General features: G+C 40.2%; 1 protein-coding gene across 8 annotated transcripts in view; it reads right to left on the reverse strand.

Moving 5' to 3' along the window:
- Nucleotides 1-4,838: 4,838 nt before the first annotated feature.
- Nucleotides 4,839-23,590, reverse strand: part of MCTP1 (multiple C2 and transmembrane domain containing 1) — a 441,025-nt gene continuing 422,273 nt past the window's right edge. For 4 of the 8 annotated variants that reach the window (XM_048850943.2, XM_048850942.2, XM_075128579.1 and 1 more), the window contains 4 exons: nucleotides 21,079-21,188; nucleotides 17,596-17,705; nucleotides 7,767-7,864; nucleotides 4,839-6,663 (listed from right to left, as the gene is read on the reverse strand). In XM_048850943.2, coding sequence (XP_048706900.2) covers nucleotides 6,592-6,663; nucleotides 7,767-7,864; nucleotides 17,596-17,705; nucleotides 21,079-21,188 — 390 coding nt within the window. In that variant the 3' untranslated portion in view covers nucleotides 4,839-6,591. Of the gene's footprint in view, nucleotides 6,664-7,766; nucleotides 7,865-9,560; nucleotides 9,691-12,692; nucleotides 13,807-17,595; nucleotides 17,706-21,078; nucleotides 21,189-23,590 lie in introns of those variants that run through there. The other 4 variants (XR_007356791.2, XM_048850945.2, XM_048850944.2 and 1 more) reach the window with 4 other exon arrangements.

Genomic DNA, 23,590 nt, shown 5'->3' on the forward strand with positions numbered 1-23,590 from the left:
AGCTGCTTCATGCTCTCAAACTTGGTCATCTTCCACATAGTTCTCTAAGTGCTCTTGAAAAGATAATAGTGGCTTTTTGTAAAGATACCATGTTTACATCAATCCCGTTGATAAGCTAAGTATCTCACAGCTCGTTCTGAGAGCAAAGTTCCCTAGTAAAGGATTTGAAGATTGGTTTCCTTTATGCTTTAGTTGTTTTAAGATGAAGTTAATATAAAATGTTCCAACTGTCTCTAGTGCCCAATACCTGTAATTGCAGTCTTGCTCTCCAAAGCCTCTGGAAAAGGAAGGTTTCAGATCAGAGGAGTTAATCTGTGGTAGAAGAATGGGAGAGAAGGCCTCTTCCTGGACCCTAACAATCACCATTTTAAAAAGGGAGTGGCCTCTACTTCAACCAGCTGTTTCTTGCAAAGCAATCTGGAAATCACCCCACCAAGACTGTGGCATGCTGGAAAATGAGACAAAATCTGTTTCCCCTGTAAACATAGCCTCTCATAGCAGAATAGATTAAGGAGAAATAGGAGGCTGGTGTACCTGTTTAGAGCCAGTGAGCATATTGCTGCTTGGGAAAGAGCTCTAAAGGTTTATATGGGTTATCTTAGCTTTCTGTGATTTGTTAAATGTAGAAAGGGTAAAGTAGTGTGGTGGCTGTTTTCGTTGGGGTGTCTCTTCTCCCTCCCTTATTAAAAGAAATGTGATTTTCTATTATCTTCATATTGGATAGCTGTTGGTAGTTTTAACTCTTTCCCCCTTCCTCCTAAAAGTACTGCATGCCACAGTCTTACTGCCTAATAGCATAGTAAAAAAAATTGTTATAACATGCAGCCTTCTTAATTACTGTGCTTATTCCACTAATATTTTAACTCTTACCTATTCTACAGGAAGTAATACTACAACATTTTGAATAAGACTTTAATAAGTACAGGGTAGCACTTTTCAGTTAAGCTTCTCACTATTGTGAGAACTACTTAAGCTGATAGTACCTTAGTTGTGCTCTCAGTCTCACAGAGCTGAGAATAAAGTCCTCGTGACTGCTTGTCCCTTGCCACATGTGATCCTAGAACACACTCCACCCTACATACTTATTTTGTGAAAACCCTTCTATTTGACCTAAGTTGTAATGCAGCATCCCTTTCTGAGAAAAGGTACTAAATGATTGATTAAACTTTTTTTCCCCTCCCTTGTGGCAGAAATGAGAGGGTATAGACCAACCCTGGTGGGGGGTTTCTGTGAATGGATACATTACTACTTTTATAAAAGTTAATTTCTTGGTAAAATATTGCTGTACAAAAAAATCATGTCTCAGAAATGCCATGAGATAATTTCACTTTAAATATCTACATAGCTATAGAAATAACCTCTAGAATTAATCTACTAACAAGAGGCACAAGTCAAGACTAGTTTCAGAGTAGCAGCCGTGTTAGTCTGTATTCGCAAAAAGAAAAGGAGGACTTGTGGCACCTTAAAGACTAACACATTTATTTGAGCATAAGCTTTCGTGAGCTACAGCTCACTTCATCGGACGCATTCAGTGGAAAATTCAGTGGGGAGATTTATATACATAGAGAACATGAAGCAATGGGTGTTACCATACACACTGTGACGAGAGTGATCACTTAAGGTGAGCTATTACCAGCAGGAGAGCAGGGGGGTGGGGAGAACCTTTTGTAGTGATAATCAAGATGGGCGATTTCCAGCAGTTGAAAAGAACAAACGGTGGGGGAGGCGGAAAGGGGAATAAACAAGGGAGAAATAGTTTTACCTTGTGTAATGACACATCCACTCCCAGTCTCTCTTCAAGCATAAATTAATTGTATCCAGTTTGCAAATTAATTCCAATTCAACAGTCTCTCGTTGGAGTCTGTTTCTGAAGTTTTTTTTCTTGAAGAATTGCAACTTTTAGGTCTGTAATCGAGTGACCGAGGAGATAGAAGTGTTCTCCAAATGGTTTTTGAATGTTATAATTCTTGACGTCTGATTTGTGTCCATTTATTCTTTTACGCAGAGACTGTCCAGTTTGACCAACGTACATAGCAGAGGGGCATTGCTGGCACATGATGGCATATATCACATAGGTAGATGTGCACGTGAACGAGCCTCTGATAGTGTGGCTGATGTGATTAGGCCCTATGATGGTGTCCCCTGAATAGATATGTGGACACAGTTGTCAACGGGCTTTGTTGCAAGGATAGGTTCCTAGGTTAGTGGTTCTGTTGTGTGGTGTGTGGTTGCTGGTGAGTATTTGCTTCAGGTTGGGGGGCTGTCTGTAAGCAAGGACTGGCCTGTCTCCCAAGATCTGTGAGAGTGATGGGTCGTCCTTCAGGATAGGTTGTAGATCCTTGATGATGCGTTGGAGAGGTTTTAGTTGGGGGCTGAAGGTGATGGCTAGTGGTGTTCTGTTATTTTCTTTGTTGGTCCTGTCCTGTAGTAGGTGACTTCTGGGTACTCTTCTGGCTCTGTCAATCTGTTTCTTCACTTCAGCAGGTGGGTATTGTAGTTGTAAGAATGCTTGATGGACATCTTGTAGGTGTTTGTCTCTGTCTGAGGGGTTGGAGCAAATGCGGTTGTACCGTAGAGCTTGGCTGTAGACAATGGATCGTGTGGTGTGTCCTGGATGGAAGCTGGAGGCATGTAGGTAGGAATAGCGGTCAGTAGGTTTCCTCAGGAAGTCAGTGGTGTCTCGAAGGTAGCTGGGAGTGCTGCTAGCGTAGGGCCTGAGGAGGGAGTCTACATAGCCAGACAATCCTGCTGTAAGAAGGCCAATGCCTGAGATGATGGGGTGCCCAGGATTTCCAGGATTATGGATGTTGGGTAGCAGATAGAATACTCCTCTACCCATGGCAATGCCCCTCTGCCATGTACGTTGGTCAAACTGGACAGTCTCTGCATAAAAGAATAAATGGACATAAATCAGACATCAAGAATTATAATATTCAAAAACCATTTGGAGAACACTTCAATCTCTTTGGTCACTCGATTACAGACCTAAAAGTTGCAATTCTTCAAGAAAAAAAACTTCAGAAACAGACTCCAACGAGAGACTGCTGAATTGGAATTAATTTGCAAACTGGATACAGTTAATTTAAGCTTGAATAGAGACTGGGAGTGGATGGGTCATTACCCAAAGTAAAACTATTTCCCCTTGTTTATCCCCCCCCCCACCACCACTGTTCCTAAGACATTCTTGTCAACTGCTGGAAATGGCCTACCTTGATTATGACTACAAAAGGTTTCCCACCCCCCCACCCTCCCCTGCTGTCCTGCTGGTAATAGCTCACCTTAAGTGATCACTCTCGTTACAGTGTGTATGGTAACACCCATTGTTTCATGTTCTCTATGTATATAAATCTCCCCACTGTATTTTCCACTGAATGCATCCAATGAAGTGAGCTGTAGCTCACGGAAGCTTATGCTCAAATAAATTTGTTAGGCTCTCTAAGGTGCCACAAGTACTCCTTTTCTTTAAGTCAAGACAAGTCTCCATAGTGGCATCCTATATATCAGACGACCCTCAAAGAGCAAGAATGGAGCCTTAGACAAATCAGTGAGAAACCATGGCGGAGCACTGGCTTTGGCTGCTGCAGGCTTATCCTATATAATGAGGTTGCATTTTTAACCAGTGTTGCTTATGTAAATTTCATTTGCACAATGAGATACTATCTTTAATGCTTCACCCACTTACAGTGTAAGTGGTAACTCTCTACTTTTGATTTTGATCTTGAACAATTTACTACTGTATACTGAAAAATGAAGTTTTCAGTCGGTTCAGCCCATGCTTCTTCCAGCATATAATTCAGAAGAAAACAAGAGTACAGGTTACCAAAGATTGAACCTACTGATCTACTTAATACTGACAGCTTCTTGTTCAATGATCTCACCATACATTAGGCAGTGGAGGCTGTTGTCTCACGTGTTGGAAAAGGTGTATGCCCTTTAAGGGCTAATAAGCCAGGGAGTGACTTTCTGCTACCGACTAGGTCAGCCAGAGGAGGCTGACCTATTCCTCCCTACCCCCACTGACCAGAAGAGAGGGGAGGGACTATATAAGTCCATGCCAGTGTAGCAAGAGCCCTCTTTTGGGTGAACCAGCACTCACCCTCCCACCGATGGAAGTGGTGAAATACCAGGTATTGGCAGAATATGCTGTGGGCATTGTGGTAGTTGCTTCTGTCTCCCTCCCTGCCCATCAGATTGGCTAAAGTAAAGTGCGGGGGCGGGGGGCTTGTCACTTCCCCACGGCATGTTCAGGGGACTTAGTTGGGACAAACATGGAAACAGGAGTTAGGCTAGGATGTCACAACTGCTTATGTAAATGTGGGGCAGCTGTCCAGTGTGGATACTCCATAGCGAAGGGCCAGAGTGATCAGATTAAAGAATACCTCCTTTAAATCCTTTACCAATCCCTTTTAAGGAGCAGAAACAGGTTGTTTAGAGCACCTATGACTTGTACAGGCCAGAACTAATATTGTCCATAGTCATTGTATGCCCCCCCACCCCCCTTTAACCCACGTTTGAGAGGAGGAGGGTGACAGAAGCCCCCTCCCTATAAATTTATGGAATTCCTGCACTTTCATCTGCAAGATACTCCCAGATATTTAAGAATGAAGGTGGCAGCACATTAAACCACCGCATATCTTCTGTCCACCTTCCAGTGGTGTAAATGTTCATAAGGTAGACATTAAATATTAAAAATTCAGTATAGGAAAGTGCACAACAACTGATGGATAAGATAGAGTACAAGGCTTTCAGTACAGCAGAGAAAGTCTGGACACATCAATGGGGGACAAATTTTTATACTTTTGTTTTAATAACTTAATAAAGTCCCATCAATAATGATGCTTTAGTAAGGTTGAGTTGTTTATTAATGGTGTATTGTTCTTAGCAACCAACAGTGACAGGATAGGTATGGGTGCATTTTAAATAGATCACTGTAACATAATGATCTAACTGGAGCACATTTAGGCCAAAGGCTTTTCACAGAAAGGTAATAGGAGTGGCTTTCTTTCAGGCATGTTATACAAACAGAAAGGATCAAAATAGCTCTATTATAAGAAACAGTAATTAGCAACATATCTTTACAACAAAAATAAGTTTCCAAATTAGCTCTCATGAGCAATGCAGTTAATTTAGACACATATATACATTTCCCTGCACACACTATTTCTAAATATCCTTTTCAAATACATATTCCTACAGTAGTGCAATACAACTTTCCCAGCAATCACAATACAAGCCAGCTGCCCCACAAGGTAGGGTACAGAGAATTTCTCATGGCCACAATCCTGCAGTTTCTACTCAAGCAAAATTCCCTGTAACTTTACTAGGAGTGTTGACTAAGAGTCAAACAATTAGGCCCTTAGTTAGTGGATAGTACACTCCTCTGTGGGGAGTTACTTTAGGTGTAGAACTCTCCAGGCAGAGATATGAGAATATATCCCTAAGTATTATTTATACAATGGCTATTAAAATAGTTGAAATGTAAATAATTTTTGTGTGCATGCTATTTAATTTACAAAATGGACTTTCAGGCAGAGGGGCACGTCTGTATCCGGAGGACTGATTACTTTATTAAATAAAGAAATAAAACTGGTAGGTCACTTTTACCATTGCATTTTTCCCTTACACTGTATGTCACACCAGTAACAGGTAATATAATATACCATAAAGCATTTTAATATGACCTTATAATTAGAAAGCAAAAACATTTTCTGTAACAGTTTAGTATTAAAATTCTTTATATGCACAAATGGTGTTCATAACCTGACACCTGAAGCAATATGGATTTAGTTTGATAGTTCAGTTGTAAAGAAAATACTATGTACTTCATTCATTAAAGTAGTCAGTACAAATTAATATTAGTGGTACATATAAAAAGAGATGCAGTCAGTTATAAACCTGGCAGTATTTTTAGATATATGTATGTATTTTAAAGTCTCGTGATGGAATGATAAAAAAAGGCAGGAATCTCTTCAATTAATGGAGCTCCAGTATGAGATTTGCACTCTGTGTATTTCTCATTAGCTTACAAGCAGCCCAAGTCAGTCTGAATACACTGCACCAGAAGTAAACAAGTGTCTAAAGCTTTGATAAAACTTAAATGCAGTAGGTTCCATTACTTTGTATTTCTGTTTAAATATATAAAACATAAAAAACTGTAATGGAAATTGATTGGATAAAAATATTAACATTCAAATAAAACTGCACTTTTTCAAATCAGATTTAAATTTATATTTTTGCAGATTTTATCAGCATGACTTGAATATTTAATTTAATTTTATGTGCCTTCTATCATCAAAGATATTACATATCTACCACTTATTTTACATTAGGTATTTTTATTGTATTATGTTATCAATCACAGGCTTTCCCCACAGCATAACCCATATTTGAAGCCTTCATCAAATTTGTCTGTACAATGCTAAATATATTTTCAATGATAAATGCCTTTGTACAATATTTACAAATTCTCTCCATTGTGATAAAAAGACAAAATAAATAAAAAGCTTAGAGAAAGGAAATGCTGCCTAGGCTTTGGGCTTTTTCTTTTATCTTCCCCCAGCAGATGCTAGACTCCTCAGGAGATGAAGTTGGCTAGCCGGGATTGTTTCTCTTTCTCTTATTTGGGCTGTGACTGGGATCTTGTTTCAGTTCTTGGTAGTGCACCTGTTTAAACACAACGTTCAGAAAGAAACTGGTCAGGTGGCCACTTATGAGCAGAAAAAAGAGCACTAAAGGAATGAGATTTTTTTTCCTTGGGGGAGAAAAGTGCTATCCTGCTTCAAACCGTATGGGCGCTGCAGCTGGGCTGCAAAAACAACAGAATAATAGATCTGGAGTAAGAAGAAAAATCAGAATTAGGAAGATCCTGCCAGGAAATACAATAAGGTATTGATTTAGTGAAGTCTTTTTGTTTTCCTCACAAAATATTACTATTTATTTACTATTTATTACAATAAAATAATATTGAAAATAAAACAGTATCAAGTTGAAAGAGATCAATAAAAATTCCTTACAATCTGTTATTTAATACATTCTCCAGTAATGCAAAGCCCATAGCATGCAGAGGGGCAGATTCAGACATAATGTATGCAAGTGCAACACCAAGTATAAATTTAACCCAGCATCTGAAAATGTCGAAAGCCTATCCTCTTGATCTACCTAGTGAGTTATGAGAACATGCTGTAACACTTAACAGTTCTTGGAAGATCCCACACCACAATATAAGTGCACAAACTTCATAACACATTTTTTAAAAGGGCAACCTCATCCCCTGTAGTAAATGAAACAACAGTTTTCACCTTAGAGAAACAGGTGGCAACAACAACCCAAATTCACAATGCTACCACACGATACTGGGCAAAACAGCCTGCCGTTGACTGCACTGTTGAATTTGCTTTTATTACCGGATATCCCTAGTTCTTCTCTTCAGGGGCTGATGGCTTCAGGCAGCAGCAATTCCTACAACAAACCCCAGCGATATTTACAAGTCCCTGGTGGTTGCTTAATAGCAACTCCATCACCCACTACCATTTCCTAAATTTTTACTGATTGCCTCTAAAGAGACAACCAAGGCAAAAACTAATTCCCTAACTGGAAGAAGTACAGAAGACTCATCAGCCTGTTTGAGTTTCAGATTCTATGGGCCAGAGAATATAAACTCAAAACAAAATAATACAGTTTTTAAAATTATAAAAAACAAAGCCATAGAATTATTAAACTAATGTTAAATTGACAACCATATGAGAATTAAAATAATGTATACACACCACTTGTACATCTGAGGGAACTCTGGAAAGGAAGTCAAGTAGCTCATTGTTATCAATTGCATATGGACTGCGAAGTTTCTTTGTAAATTTATTGATGCCTGGAAAAGTGATAGTTCAAACGTTATTAAAATCTCTGGAGTTTTTATATCACCAGTTATTAAAAACACATTTCTGGAAAACTCCTGACAAAGATTTTAAGATACATTTTTAGTATTAACTTAGTGCACTATATACTCAGGCCTGGTCTATATTACAAAGTTAGGGCACCATAGGTTGATTTGCATCGACCTAGTTGTGGCATGTGTCTACACCAAAATTTGTCTCCTGCCAGCATATGCACACCATTACAGTGACGCAATGACACCATCTCCCCAAGTGACACAGTTGACCTACTTAGGGTGAGAGTGCGAGTATAAACACTGCATTTCCTATGTCAACTTTAACTGCTCTCCAGTAGCTGTTCCACAGTGTCCCTACTCCTGCAACAGTGGCCACTCTGGTCACAAACTCCACAGCCAAGAGGTCATAGAGACCCAAAGCTGCCCACCACCTCCTCACCCCTCCTTTAAAATCTGTATGCTTTTGAAATTCCTTTTCCTAACAGCCTCCCTCTTGAGAAACACCTACCAGCTCAATTTTGTTGTGTGCATCAGACCTGGCCAGCTTCAGAGGCACTAGAAGCACTCCTGCTGAGAGCAGGCAAGAAGTTCTGGATCTACTTGTGTGGGGAGAAGAGGCTGTGCAGCACAGCTATGGAACAGCCACAGAAATATTGACAGCTATGTGCAGATTGCACAGGGGATGCTGAAACAGGGCAAGAGAGGGATGAACAGTAGTGGCACCTGACAACAAAGGAACTTTGCCTGGGATACCAGAAGGCAAGGGAGGGCAACAATAAATCTGGTAAAAAGAACAGGAGTACTTGTGGCATCTTAGAGACTAACAAATTTATTTAATTAAATTAGTCTCATAAATTTGTTAGTCTCCAAGGTGCCACAAGTACTCTCTTTTTCTTTTTGAGGATACAGACTAACACGGCTGCTACTCTGAAAATAAATCTGGTGTTGCGCCCAGACCTGCCGTTTAACAACAAACCATGCCATACTCGCTGGTGACCCACCAACACTCTACAGAGCACTGTGAATGCTTTGCTGGAGCCTGAAGACGAGACCCCCCCTGCTGTGAACAGTGATGAGAGGGCAGATGTGGACTGGAAAGGGGTCATTTTAAATTGTTGGACACAAAGTAATTTTATTTTAAAAATTACTAAAACGATTTAGCTGAGAGAAACAGGAAGCGGTAGGCCAACTCTTACTAATTATTTCTCTGGCTGCCAACACACGGGTATAGTTCCCACTATTTAGTCATGGGGGGGTCTTTAGGGGACACCATGATTAAGGCAAAGAAAAATAATCACAATTATTAATCATTTTATTATTAAAGGAAAAGAAAACAACACAAGTAAATCACTGGTGACATCCATTACAATCTCTTCTCTCTCTCTCTCTCTCTCTTTGGAGAGCTTTAAAAGAGATTACACCCTGGAGAGTGAACCAGTCCAGGGGCTGCTTTTCTCTTAGTAAGTTAAGACCAAAGTATATTGTTTCCCAGAATTATTGTGAATGCACTTTAGCATCGTATTAGATACTTCAACCAATTATTGTTGCCTCTACATAAACAGCTTAAGGCCAAGTGGATTTTGTTGGTTATTAATAAATAACCAAAAACAGTTTATAATTGGAGAAAGTAAGCAATCTGAATTAATCCTATGAAATCGAAGAAAATATTTAAATTAGTTACCTAGTAGAAGCCATTTCAGGCCAATTAACCAATATTAAGAATCCTAAATCCAATTAAAATCCACTATTTCTCTGTTTGCCAATGTTTAGCCCATCTCCTCTCCAGGAAGTCATGATTTAACCATCTGATGATTAACAGGAGAAAGTTAATATTTTAAGTTACAACAGCATTATAACATACCAATAAAATCATTACAAGAGTCTTGGCAGTATCTTAGTTAACTTTCTCTCACCAAACTAGGTTGATGTTTTGGGGAGGTTTCCTTGGTTTCTTCTCGAGTCTTCTGTGTTTTTCCTATCTGTCTGTGTCAGCTTGCGGGATGGATAGGATGGGTTGTGAGGTGCTTGCTGTCTAAGCAGAGTAGCGAGGGTCAGGGTCAGGGGGCTTTATGCATGTGTGAGGTGCTCACTTCAGAGGTTTTACACCCTTCTCCTTCCTATTTTCAAGAAATTATAGGAAACCTTTTGAGGTTTTTAGATTTAAAGTTGATTGCTGTCACCCTTTCAGGGTTGGCTTAGGTGATACTTTCAGCTCTTGAATATGCAGTCTGTTTAATGAGTATGCAGCATTTCTTTAACTGCCTTTGTTCTTGGGGATGGAAAGATTCAGATATCTTTTAAAATTAAAATTTTCTTTTTGTTCAGTGCATTTTCTAAGATATTAAAAGATAAAACTGAAAATATATTTTTCCAATTGTCCAAAACATTCCTGGTTTTATACAAAAGTTCTGTTCTTAAAACAATTTTTTTAAATTAAATAATTCAAATAGTCTTGAGCTTAAATAATTAAGTGTTGATGACTTTGGAGATTTGATAATTCTATTCCGGAGTAGGTTGAGGGTTTGCTTGTGCACTGCCAGAAATTAACTTCCCATTAATATGAATATCCTATACTTAAATGGCTTCTCACACTAGTTGAGCAAGGGCATTAGATTCCATGTTGGTACATAAACCATTTACACAGCAATGACATCAGGAGCTACATTAGGAAGTTTTCATTTAGTTAACGTATTTGGAAGTCTACATTTCACAGACGTGTTTGTCATTTCAACATTTAAGAAATAAACAAAAGTTTAAAACATCTCCAACTAAACATGTTTTTCTCTAAAGTGTTTAAGAACACAAGCAGATTTTCTTGCAAGAGTATGGGGGTTGGTAGAGCCCACTTTAACTCAACTTATTGCTCTGATAACACACCCTTACATTCCTTTCACAATCATGGTTCTTCCTGAAACATCAAAGTTTACATAGTTTATTTCTTGATGTTTGTTTGTCCGTGGGAAATAAAAACAGAAACCTGGAATTTCTTTGATTAGCTTTAACATTTTGTAACATAACTAGCCAAACATATGTATTTCCAAACATCCTGACTATAACCTTCTTAAAGCTATATCTTAATATTTAGTAAAGGTGCAAACAAGTTTGTAATGACTTAAGAAATTAAGTTGAAATAAATTTATTAATGTAATTTTTGCATCAATATTGAAGTCTTTCTTCCACAAGAAATGGGGTGGGGAGGAGATGTGGCAGGGACCGTACTGTGAGGAAGGATCTGTTTGAAACTCTCCTGGAGTCAAGCCAATCCCAGGTGAGTGCAGATGTGCTGATGAAGGGGAAGGGAGCTCAGGTAAGGTAGTATGGTACTCCAATTACACAATTTACATTAGACCAGTTCCTGTACTCAGGTCTGCTTTTCAATTCTTTCACTTGTTGAGGCAGGCAGGAGGGGGCCATGCAGAATAAATTGTTTATCGGAATAGGGATGTGTCTTCTACCCTCATGAGAGATGTTAATGAAACTTTCATGGAGATATTCTACAATCCTCTTCTGAAAATTCCTACGGAGCACATCCTTGTTTCTTCCCCCACAATAGGAGACCCTTCCCACACCACTCTGCAATAAGTTTGGCTGGCACTGCTGCAGTAAATAGGCTAGCAGCATACAGGACACGGTGGCTTTGGGACGTCAATTGCAGCTGGGTTCTCTATGCCTTTTTCATCCTCAGCAGTGAGATATCAGCCAAAAAAGGTCACCACTGTCTGTGAAAATAGTGCCATATATTCACTGCACTTTCCTTATACCCGTATCCAGAGAGGGGTGCCAAATAATCAAAGCTTCAGTGCAACAGAACACTCCCCATGGTTTGAGCTGCTGAGTGGTGCTGTAGTGAGGTGCTCCAAAGCTAAAGTGACAATGAACATTTCACATTAAAGGTATGTAGGGGGATAATGTAAGATAGTTTTGAGACTTATCTTTCCCTTTCCATTGTGACTGTATATCGGTGCTGTTTCTGTCTGTTTTAATCAGCAAACCCTGGCAAGGTGGTCTGGAAAGGTGCCCCTGAATGTCTGACCCTGATCAGGAGGCGAAAGAATAGGATTCAGAAGGACATGCTCTCTGACACCCTCCCATCCTCTACTGCCTCAGTTTGTGAACATAGGGCTTGGGAGGAGCCGTATGACCATGAAAGACCGAGAATGGAGAGAGCAGTTGCTGCACGAGAAGGAAAAAGACCGAGGTGCATCGAGAAGCGCACCAGGACATCATGAGTTTGCTCAGGCAACAAAATCAGATGTTGCAAGCAGTATTGACCTACATGCCCAAGATCCTGGACTCAGCAGCCTTTCCAGTCATTGGAGAACTCCATAGTCGCAGCTCCCTACATCCCCCAACATACCAGGTGGCAGCCTAGTCTACATCCTTATCCCTACCACTGCACATGGGCAGGACAAGATGGATCATAGCGACACGTATACAGGCCTGTGAAAACCACACGGTGCATGTGTGGCCACAACCTACTATACCGCAGTAGGTTTTACATACATGAATATTAACCATCACTTTTTACTTCGTATTTTCAAGTATGGTTCACCCTTTTACAATGTTGGTAGAAGGTTTAACTTTGTGTGTTTGTTGGCTCTTTAATTTTGTTGTCTGTTTCTTTGCAAACAAAGTTCTATTTTTGGAGACTCAGTATCTTTATTACTTTACATTACAAAATTCATAGCAGGAAGCAAACACCCACTGATATTTAATCTTCATACACATGACAATCACTTTCATAAAACCATCAGACAACATGATTGTGGTTGACTGTTAAAAGAGAATCTTTTTTTAAGGCCTCTTTTAGCCATATATCTCCAGTTGACTATCAGCCCATGTGTCTGGCTGTTCAAATTCAGCAGACACCCAGTCTAGCCTGACAGTAGCTTTTTCCCCTTCATCCTCACAGATATTATGCAGTACACAAACAGCTATAACGACGGAGATGTTGGCCTTGCTGAGATCCTAGCTAGTGAGTAAACAGCACCAGCATTCCTTCTATCTATCAAAAGCACATTCAGGGGTCTTTACCTGCTGAGTTAGAAGCTGAATCTTTTTTTGGTGCTGTTCAGGTAGCCAGTGTACAGCTTCAAAAGCCAGGGAGCAATGGGTGGACCAGGTCCCCCAGAATCACTATTAGAATTTCAGCATCACCAGTGGTAATCCAGTGGTCAGGGAAGTACGTTCCTGTTTGTAGCTTTTTGAGAAGTCGTCTGTTCTTAGAGATGAGAGTATCATATTGCTATCAGTTAAGTGTCCCTGGTGATGCACTAGCACTTGCAGAACCATGGAAGAGTATCCCTTTCTGTTGATGTACACAGTGACAAGGTGGATTAGTGCCAGAATAGAGAAATTCATGTTGTGTATCACCCCAGTATAGTCTGACAACCTGATTGCTGCAAATCCATCCACTATTTCCTGTACATTACCCAGCATCACAGTCCTGCGTAGCAGGAGTTGCTTAGTGGACTTACACACTTGATGACAACTGCCTCCACTGTGGATTTTCCAACTCCAAACTGATTGCCAGCTGATGGACAGCAATCTGGCATTGCAAGTTTCCACATCATGGTTGCCACTTGCTACTCCACGGTTAGAATAGCTCATTTTGATGTCCCTGTACTGGAGGTTTGGGGCAAGCTCAGCACACAGATACTGGAGTGTAGCCTCTTATATCCAAGAGTTCTGAAGCCACTGCTAATCATCCCAAACCTGCATTACAATGAGATCCTATTAATCGGCCCTCATTTCGCAGGCCCATAAGCAGTGATCCACCATCTAGAACGGCTCTGCAAACACCAGCAGCAACCTGGCATTTTTTTTTCATCATCCCCATCAGTATCTGGTTATTGTGCTTGAACATCTCTTCATCTTCATCTCTCATCACAATCTTGGTTGTAGTAGACCTGGTTCAAGTTCTGCAAATACAGGAGAATCGTGCATCCTGTATTAGCAACTCTCATGAGAATGGTGCTGTGCTGTGAAGGATCCATGCTTCTGCCACAGAGATGGCAGAGACAAAAATGCAGTGCATGAGGCTGTGGGAATTTTTTTAAATGGTGTGAAAATTATAGGATGTCGAAATTATTTCAGGATGGAGAAAGCGACAGGGTGGTAACTTGCCCTCTCGCTCCCAGAAATCCCTAGGCAAATCATTGGTATCCCACAAAGCACCACAAAAATGTCCCAAAAGACACTGGGCTGGGCAGCGGCACAGGGCACACTGGGATACCTATCATAGTGTGCCAGATTTTACATTGATGCAACACTTATGCTGGGTATGTGTAGCACCAACAAAAGAACCCAAGTGCCCAAGCAATATACAAAAGTCAGCAACTATTTCCCGATGCAATTTGCTTTGACGATACTTTGTAGTGTAGACATGGAATCAGTCTCTAAATGTGCTCATGGAGTATTTTTTTTTCCCCACTAGCCCCTCCTTTAATTTTCATCTTGGCAGTAACACCTAAAGGTGATTGGAAGTTTTCGGATGGAACATTTTTCTGTTAGAAAATGCCAATTTGTCAAAAGCAAAACATTGCGTGGTAACATGTAGATTTTGACACGGGTTCCGATGGAACCCTACCTTGCTAGTCATGTTTCAAAACCTGCCTGCTAGGCACGTTTCAGTGAAAAACCTGCTTGGTTTCCTGCCAGCTTGCCTGCCCAACTCCCCAGCAGCTGGCCCAAAGAATTGCCCCAGGGCTTCCGGGGTCAACAGATCCAGGGAAGCTCTGCCATAATATCAGACTCTTGGGCCAGCTGGCTGCCCAGCCTCTAGAGTCTGGGAAGCAAGCTGCCCAGAGAGCTGGGGAGTCCTGACATCCCACAATATTTCATCCCAGAAACACTCAAACATGATGTTTCTAAAATATGCAATATGTTGATGGGGCTGGCAGGCTCTCTGGCTCCATGGCAGCCTCAACTCTGAACATTCAGGGACTGTCATGGAGCTGGGGATCTTGGAAGCCCCAAAAGGCCTAGCAGCTTCTGATTAAAAAACTGCATGTCAGTTTCAGTCAGCAACCACCAAGGGTCTTGGGGAGCGTATTTCACTCCAGAAATATGTTTTGGTATTTCTGAAATTAAATATTACAGAACTTCATTTCCATGAAAAATTTGGACTCTTTGGCCCGATTGGAACGAATTTTCTGAAAACTCTGACATTACTGCAGAATGGAAATCTGATTTCCTGGTCAGCTCTAGTGTCAACTGGTTTTTTTGTTTGTTTGTTTTAACCGTTTGGCACTTTACAGTAAATTGAGGTAATGATCTTTACTCCTCTGCTTCAGAACTCTCAGGCTATACTGTCAGATTCAAGCTCCTGTCAGTTTTGTTTAGGGTTTTTTAATACATATTTTGACTTAGGAATATTTTTAGAATGGAAGGTCTGATAGTTCACTTTTCCACACACAAAAAAGCTGTATTGGGTTATTCAAATCAGCAACCAAAGTTCAAAGGCACCACACCCATCTTCCAAGACTAAGCTAAAACAGCATTTCTAAATTACAATCGCTATTGCATCATTAGACACTGGGTCTGAATCACTCCGGTGGGCTCACTGGGTACTAGCCTGGCAAGACCTAGTTTGTTGGCTGTGGAAACAAAATATGTCCAAAGCAGGGCCCACAGTGGCACAAGCCTCCCAGAATCCCACATCACCCAGAGCAAACTGGGACAGCTCTCAAAATGAACTGAGCCTGCTCTATGGGATTTGGGACCAAGCTAGCTGGGAGATAAGATGATTCAGTTTCTCATTCAGGCAGCCTTTGCTGGTAGATCATCTATGGAACTGTAGCTGGGTTATAAAGCTTCATGCCCTTGGCAGAATGTTTGTAACAGAGCAGCAGTGGCAACACCACTGGCCTTCCACAGAGTGAATCCACAATCCTACATAACTGCCCTGCAATGCAGGGTGTGAGGAGAGAAGAAAGTTGCACCCTGTGGGGGTGAATTTTTTGGTGTACGTTTTGAAATTCTAGCCCTTACTAAAATTGGTGAATGGGGAATCTTTGAGACCCAGCCACATCCATTTGTGAGGACCCAATTCAGCATGGAGGCACTGAGAAATCAAGTGTCTATCCCAGACCTTCTGAAACTGATCTGTGGACCACCTGTTGGTAAGGAAGAGCTGGCAGACCACATGGAATCAGCTGCTTCTTGATAGCACGAGAAGAGTCTGGATATCTGTAAAACAGCTATACATAAGGAGGAACAAACCTAGGATCCTCCTGTTAGCTTTATCATATGAAAGGACTAAGAGACGCGCCACCATGACTGGAGACTGCAGCCAGACAAGAGCCACCATTGGGAGAGAAGTGTTCAGGAAGAAGGGAACCAGGCACCATGTGAAAAGGAGTGGGTGAAGCAGAGGATGTACAGCAGTGAGACAGAGAAGAGAAGAAAAGCAAAATGGATGGGAGGGGAGCTGAATGGAGAGCAAGAGGAAATGATGTGATTAAGCCTTTTCAAAACGTTTAAGATGAAGCATTTTGATAAGAGCTAAAAATATATCAATACTTTCCTAACATTATTTTTCCATATAAGCAGCTGTGTTAGCCACAGGGATGCTGCACAATTTTGAACAGAATTAGATTGCAGGTGCTCCAGAAGAGACACTGGACAAGTTTGAGAATTGTTAGTTTATGCAGAGGAAAGAGCAAAGAATCCTTTGGAATGAAGAGTCTTGGAGAAAAAGCCTTCTGTGGGTGCAAAAGAGGAAAATGTAGCAATGCAGATGCTATCTGACATTGCATGGAGGAAATTTCTTTAGGAGAAGTGTCACTAAACAGCAGAATGGCCATATGAATTTGCAAAGCAGCTCAGAAACTACTTTCCTGGAAGTGACCACCTGTCTTTCACTAAAACCAAATAAAAATAAGCATTTGCTTTTCAATGCAGAAAAAATGAATGAGAAGAGGAGTTGAATATACACCAATGAGGGTAAATGTGAAACTCCAAATAAAGTGAAAATGTGTGTGAGTTTGCAGGGTTCCATTTCAAGAGCAGTTTTTAAATGAGACAATTTTCTCTGTGCAGGGTGTGTACTTACAGAATGCAGGTACAGCTGCTACAGAGGTGGGTTTGTGTTCAAAATATATGATCGAAAACGCTGAACAATCTTTATAACTGGTATACTGTACAGTAGCTTTTCTAAAACAGTATAAAGAAAATACACAAGCCTATGTGAGAGGTTAAGCTGTCTCCTAAAAAAACCAAACAAACCAAAACCCCCAACCCACTTTTGTTCATTATCCACCAGTAAAATATCATATGTTTTTGTTCGTCTAAAGGTGACCTTTTAAGCAGGTGTCTAAGCACTGTGTTTACATACACTTTCACAAGATAAAGTGCCGCAGCAAAAACATTGTCCTAAATGCACTATATAGATTGAAATGCCCCTGTTTGTGTATAAGTGGTGAAAATAAATCAGAGTAATATCTAGACAAAGCTACACTTTGATATATGAAGAATCCTCCTGGCTACATGTTTATAGTATGATGAAGTTTAGAATGCCAGACAAGAAAAATGCATTTTGCAGGTGGGCCTAAATCTTTACCCAGTTGTGATTTTTAACTAACCTGTCTGTTTCCATCATGGTATAGCTTCATGACCATAAATACTGAAAACTACTGTCACTATAACTCATCCCTTAAAAAACAGTTTGTTCTAAGTGGCTCAGACAGTTAAAAAAAGGCTTTACTTACCCCAGACAAGGACAATGTATCTCAGTGGAATGAAATACAGGATGACTGTGAACACACAGAGGGCAACAATTGCCAGCCAGCTTAAGAATGGGACAGTCCAGTTGAATGTACTGAATGAAAAATTAACATAAGTCAGAAGTCTAATCACTTCACAGAACTAATAAGAGAACAAATAACGGGCAGGCAGATTACAACTCTGTAAATGGAACAGTCAGTCTTCAGCAGTGAGAGGACTGAAACTGCAAATGAATGCATGGATGCTAAATATGTTGGAGATCTGGGGTTTGATCCCACCCCCTGAGAAGATGAAACTCAGGCTTAGACTCTCTATCCACTCAGGATGGCACCTATAAGCACCTGCATGCAAGCTGAAAACCAATGCTTATGGCCTTAAGAGTTCCAATACTTTCCCCTATTCTAGCCCCAGATCCCTGTCCTCTGTTCACTTGCTCAAACAGAGTACAAGGCATCCCTCCACGCTTAACTGGAATCAGAGTATTATACAGTGCTGCTTGGGTCATCTGATTTGATTCTCCCCTGTGCTCTATCTGAAATACATGGTCAGAGAAAGAAATTAAAAGTTGATCAGAGGGCACGTCTTTCTCTGTTTAACGTGTGGCGGCACTCCCTGTCTGATAGTTCAATCACAGTGGGGGAGGACTGAGTGAAAAGCCTGTCTGTGTGCAAGGTAGGCAACCCTTTCACACTACTATTAGTGGGTTAGGGGAAAGGCAGGTATGATGGTTAGTTTTGCTGAAGGTGAGGGACAACATCGGGAGGAAAGGGAAGGAAAAAAGACAGAAGCAGGGCAGCAAAGGAAAGGGAAAAGGGGGTGGGGAGAACAAAAGAAGGGAGTGGTTAAAGAGAAATGAAATTACAATAAGGAAACAAGCTATACCAATCTCAAAAAAATGAGAAGGGCATTATTTGTTCAAAGACAAAGGGAAAACAGAGGGATTGGGCTCCAACAGAAGTTTCAGGGAAATGGGTTGTCACATCAAACCTTCAGATTAAAAAACCCCTAAGTGTGTGCCCCAGATCTCACAGTGTAATACAGATCTGCTGAGCAGCCAGTTTTGTAGAGCCTGAGATGGGGGAGAGAGAGAGAGAAGAGAAGGAAATGCCAGCCAACAAGTCTGGAAGCAGCTACTGTGGGTCTCCCACCCCTGAAGTGCAGTGAAGAGATGAAGGCCAGATAGCCAATTTTAAAAAATCCCAAGGGAACTTTTATTAAATGGAGTTTGGTTAAAAGGGATTGTTATATAAAAGTCACCACCACTCCAAGGATGCTCCCTGGCATTTGTCTTCCTATAAGAAAAGTATGCTTTTGGCTCTAAAAAGGTTGACAGTGTCCCTTTAAATTATTATTAATAGACATGTACCCGGATCATTTTGGCTAAATGATTCTGGCTTCTGTGGTTAAATAATTACTGTTGTCTGAATTGCTAGCTATAATTTTTCATAATGATCTCTGGCTTCTTTTGGTTGTGTTTGTCTTTTTCCTCCCCAGCAATTTTGACCTGTCTCCAGAGTGAACATTATGTAAGTGTCAATTGCTGTAGGATCACTCCCTAAATCCTGGGGACACCTGCTCTTTTCCCTTCTTCTGCGTGTATTTGGGGTGAACAGAAGGTTGAGGGTCTGCTTGCATTCTTGTGACTCGCGTTGGGTGCTACGGATCACAGACACCCCATGTGTGGGAACACTGGCTCCTCACTTAGCAAACCTCCTTATGTGCTGTGTTAGCACTGTATTCAGTACAATTTTCCTTTCCTTCCAATGTTCTTTACATTTTTAGGAACAAATTACAAAGATTTATAGGAAGTGTCATTAATCTCACTTATTTAGCAAGTTATGCTGCTTTCTTATACAATGGAGCAAAAAATATCTAATTCCAAAATGCACCATTTAACAAAATAATCAAGATGACTTCCCTGTGCAGCCTTTTAATGAAAAGTTTCTTTCAAAAGGGGGCTTCTTTTTAGAGCTTGCACAATATAAAGTGTCTGTGCCTACCTCTGTGGTGTGCATCTGGCCTGGTTTAAAGTTGCATAATGCACTATTTTACACACATACTCCCACTGGAAGAGCTCTCAGGTTTTCCTTTTAAAGCCTTTGTTCTGAAATTCATAGACTACAACTTTCTGTAACACCATTCTCATAGAGTCACAGAATTTAAGGCCAGAAGGGACCATCAGATCACCTAGTGTGACCTCCTGTTTATCACAGGTCACCAACACCACCCAAAACCCACACTGTAAACCCAGAACATCTTGATTCTAAAACACTTTCTACTAGCCTATTAAGAGATGACGGAAAGCAGCATTTGAGAGCATGAGAAGCCTCATATGTCCTGTGAACTAGCCACTTGCCAATATGGCATTTCTTCTGATTCACTTCCACTGGGAGTATTTATTTTGTGACTATATCACTGTGCACATATTGCAATCTCATCAACATGCATTATAAATGATCACCTAGGCCAGATTCACCAAATCTAGTACAGAGATGTGTGAAGCCTGGACCCTGGACAGTATTCAAAATGAGGCAGGAAAACAATGCTTTCACTGTCACTCTTCAATTTAGAGTCCATTGAGTGTATCGCAGGAGCCTTGCTGATCGAGACTGTTGAGGGGATGCTCGGAATCAGTGCAGCTCCCTATCTTTTTGGCTGTGCTGCCATAGCAGAAAGGAGGTTGTGAATGCTTTGCACCAAACATTCCATCTTAGGGGGACGTGTACCTGCCTTTATGTTGGCAGAAGTCCAGGATGAATTTAGTCCTGTCTTTTAGTTGAGAGAATCTTTATGGAATGTTTCTGGTCTCAAATAATAAACATTAAATTACTCATTCGTTTAACATTTCAAACACATACCAAATTTCCTGAAATGGGCCAGCATCAATCAAAGGCAAACACTGAATAATTTTGTTTTCAAAAACAATCTATACATATGCTGTATAGTTTTAACCACTGCTTATTTTTTAAGATTTAAGTATGTTAGTAAATCATATATTTTATGTACAAAGATTATAAATTACAAATAAAATAGGATGAGAAATTGGTAACCTGATCTAAATAAAACCTTCCTAGTAATAGAATACATGTGTATCTTCAAAATCTCTGAACTCCTTATTTAGGTCTGCTTATTTTTTTTATCATGACTTTGTATTGATTTTTTTAAAATGTCTGGGTTAAAAAGAGTGTTATGTCTCTCATCTGAAAGACAGTCTTATTTCTTACTTCAAAGCCACAGTTCTGATTCTTTTCCAATTCATATATTTCTAAATTCCAGAATTAAAATGACAGGACTTTCATGCATCCAAGGGCCAGCATAAAGCAAAGTAAATAATGATGAGATTTAGCAATATATCATCCAAAACTGTCGGCCCCTGCCAAAAGAATATAACATTTTGCAGCTTGGTTGGAGGGAAAAAATGTGAGCACCATCAGAGAGCAATCCAGCACCAACGTGTCAGCACTCACTTCTTTATCCTTTCTCCAAAGGAAGCCACTTCATCAAGGACATTCTGGACACTGACACACACCTCCTGGATGGCATAGAGTTTATTCATAAATCCTTTTTTTTCACTATCCTAAAAAAATAAAAAGGAAGTTGCAGCAATAATTGTGTGAAAACTTTTTTGACCATACTCATTGTCCTATATATTTCTGAAGTAAAATTCAAAATCATACATATTGCAGACATACACAACACTCATCAGTAAAAAGTCAGCATTTAGAAACTCTTACCACATGACAGTATCTTAGAGACCACAATTCTTCCCCTCTACTTTGAATAGAGTGTACAGACAGTGTATAAACTGGGTACATAATGGAGCGAAGTTTCATTTGTCACTAACAGTTTTCTAAATACATATTTCAAAAGTCCAGTTCTCTGGTCAGTGATAAGAGTCAGGCAGCTATATTACAGCTCAGATTTCTGAACTGAACTTTCTTCAGTTGATGCGGGTATCCACATTTCAAGATGATAAAAGCTCCTTTGACAGTACAGGGAGTAAGAAACCAGACACACTTCAGGTCCTAAAGACAGGCTGCTGACCTTAGAAAATGACTTGTCAAGTTTCTGTATATGATTTTTCTCCCCCTCCTCTCATTGTTGGGCAGTGATTACTTTGAATTGGACTGAGACCGTATTGGGAAATGCCAAATGAATTAAATTGAATGTGATAGTAAGGTTTGGAGCTCCTCCCTTCAGCTCTGAATATTACAGAAATACAAAAAGAAACCCTTGCATTGCTGGTCCTCTGCTGCATCCACTATGCTACTATCATCTTTTAACATTCCAATTAAATGTATAGCCTGCTACGACATCCTGGTACATCCACAGCACAGCAGGTGCAGTCTCCCCAGACAAACCTGTATGCACTATTTAGCAGCAGACAGATGTGTGTTTAAATTGTCAGACATACCAGTGACCTCAACACTCATTCCACTGAATTTAGCCAATGAGCATACACCATACTTCCTGTTTCCCCTCTTAATATTCCAAGTGCCAGTGTCAATGCAGTGTATGTAAGTGTACAACTTCCTTACAAAATATTTTGCATAGTTAGCTGTTTTAGAGGCTTGTAATGTGTCAGCCCTAAAAGGAATGAACAATTCCAGGAAAGGTGGCATTCTGTATGATAGTTTGGTGACTTCCTTAGCCAGGTTTCCAAGCTGTATTGGATTTTGATTCATAGAGCCATTACTTTACTTTATCTACATAATAAGATTCCAAGATTGTCACTTTGTGTCGTTCCTCTTTGAAGCCTAGAACATCCGTGTTGTTGTAGCCACGTTGGTCCCGGGATATTAGAGAGACAAGGTGGGTGAGGTAATGTCTTTTATTGAACCAATTTCTGCTGGTGAGAGAAACAAACTTTCAAGATCACACAGAGCTCTTTCTTCAGGTCTCGGAGAAGAGCAGCTCCATGTAAACTCAAAAGCTTCTCTCTGTCACCAACAGAAGTTGGTCCAATAAAAGGTATTACCTGACCCACCTTCTCTCTGTACAGTCAGTGTGAAGCAATGGAAACAGCTACATGCATGGTTGAGAGTTCTTGTTTTGTTCAGACTATCATCAGGTTCAATAATCACGGACTTGCAGTCTGTGGCCATCCAATTTTTAAGTTCTGAGCCATTTTTCGTCTTTTTTTTACACTTTATGAATTATACCCATGTAACAGCATGCACCTAGTGTTAATGTAAAGGTCTAAGTAAGTATACATCCAATTTCATTATCTTTTTCAATTTTTAAGATTCTTTGATCAATTTTTTTTTTGTGTGTGAAATGACCAAAACAGGGTGATCATTTGCCTCTGAAAACTAGGAATCATCCCTTACAGGTCCTTTTCATGCTAATGGTTTTACTAACAGCAACATTTTGCCTGTTTTTTTGCCTCCTGAAGGAACCGTCAGTCAGCGGAACAGATGAAACTGACAAGAAGTAGGCTAAGCAGATATGCACCTGAAGGACCACTCCTCACAAGGCATGCCCCATGTTGATACTCTGTTCTCTTCCCCTAGCAGACCTCGCCAAGAATCCTCACCCAGTAGCCACATAGCCTCAGATCCATATGTAGTCAGCTTCTACCACTGAGAAATGCTGCATGTAACGACTCTACCACTGCAGCAGCTAAAAGTAATTTTCTCCTGGCCTTTCTCAGAACACACATGATTCGGAGGTCTGACAAATAAGCCAAAAATTTACTAACGGATTGATTCATTGTCATCCTGCCTATAATGTATTTTCTTTAAAGTGTTTTATTTAAAAAGATGCTTTTCAAGGTTAGCAAAGTTTTGAAAAGCAAAATGTATGGATAGAAATTTTTTACTTTAAAATTTCTTCCATTACAAACTACGAACTAACGTGGTCCCCTATGAATGAAGTAATTACTCTTTACATATTGTATCTGACCCAAAACCGAAGTAGGTCATGGAATTGCTCTGTGTTGCATTCTAACATTTCTTACTTTTTCCACTAATGTTCAAT

The sequence above is a fragment of the Caretta caretta genome, chromosome 5, assembly GCF_965140235.1.
Source record: "Caretta caretta isolate rCarCar2 chromosome 5, rCarCar1.hap1, whole genome shotgun sequence".
Classification (NCBI taxonomy): Eukaryota; Metazoa; Chordata; order Testudines; family Cheloniidae; genus Caretta; species Caretta caretta.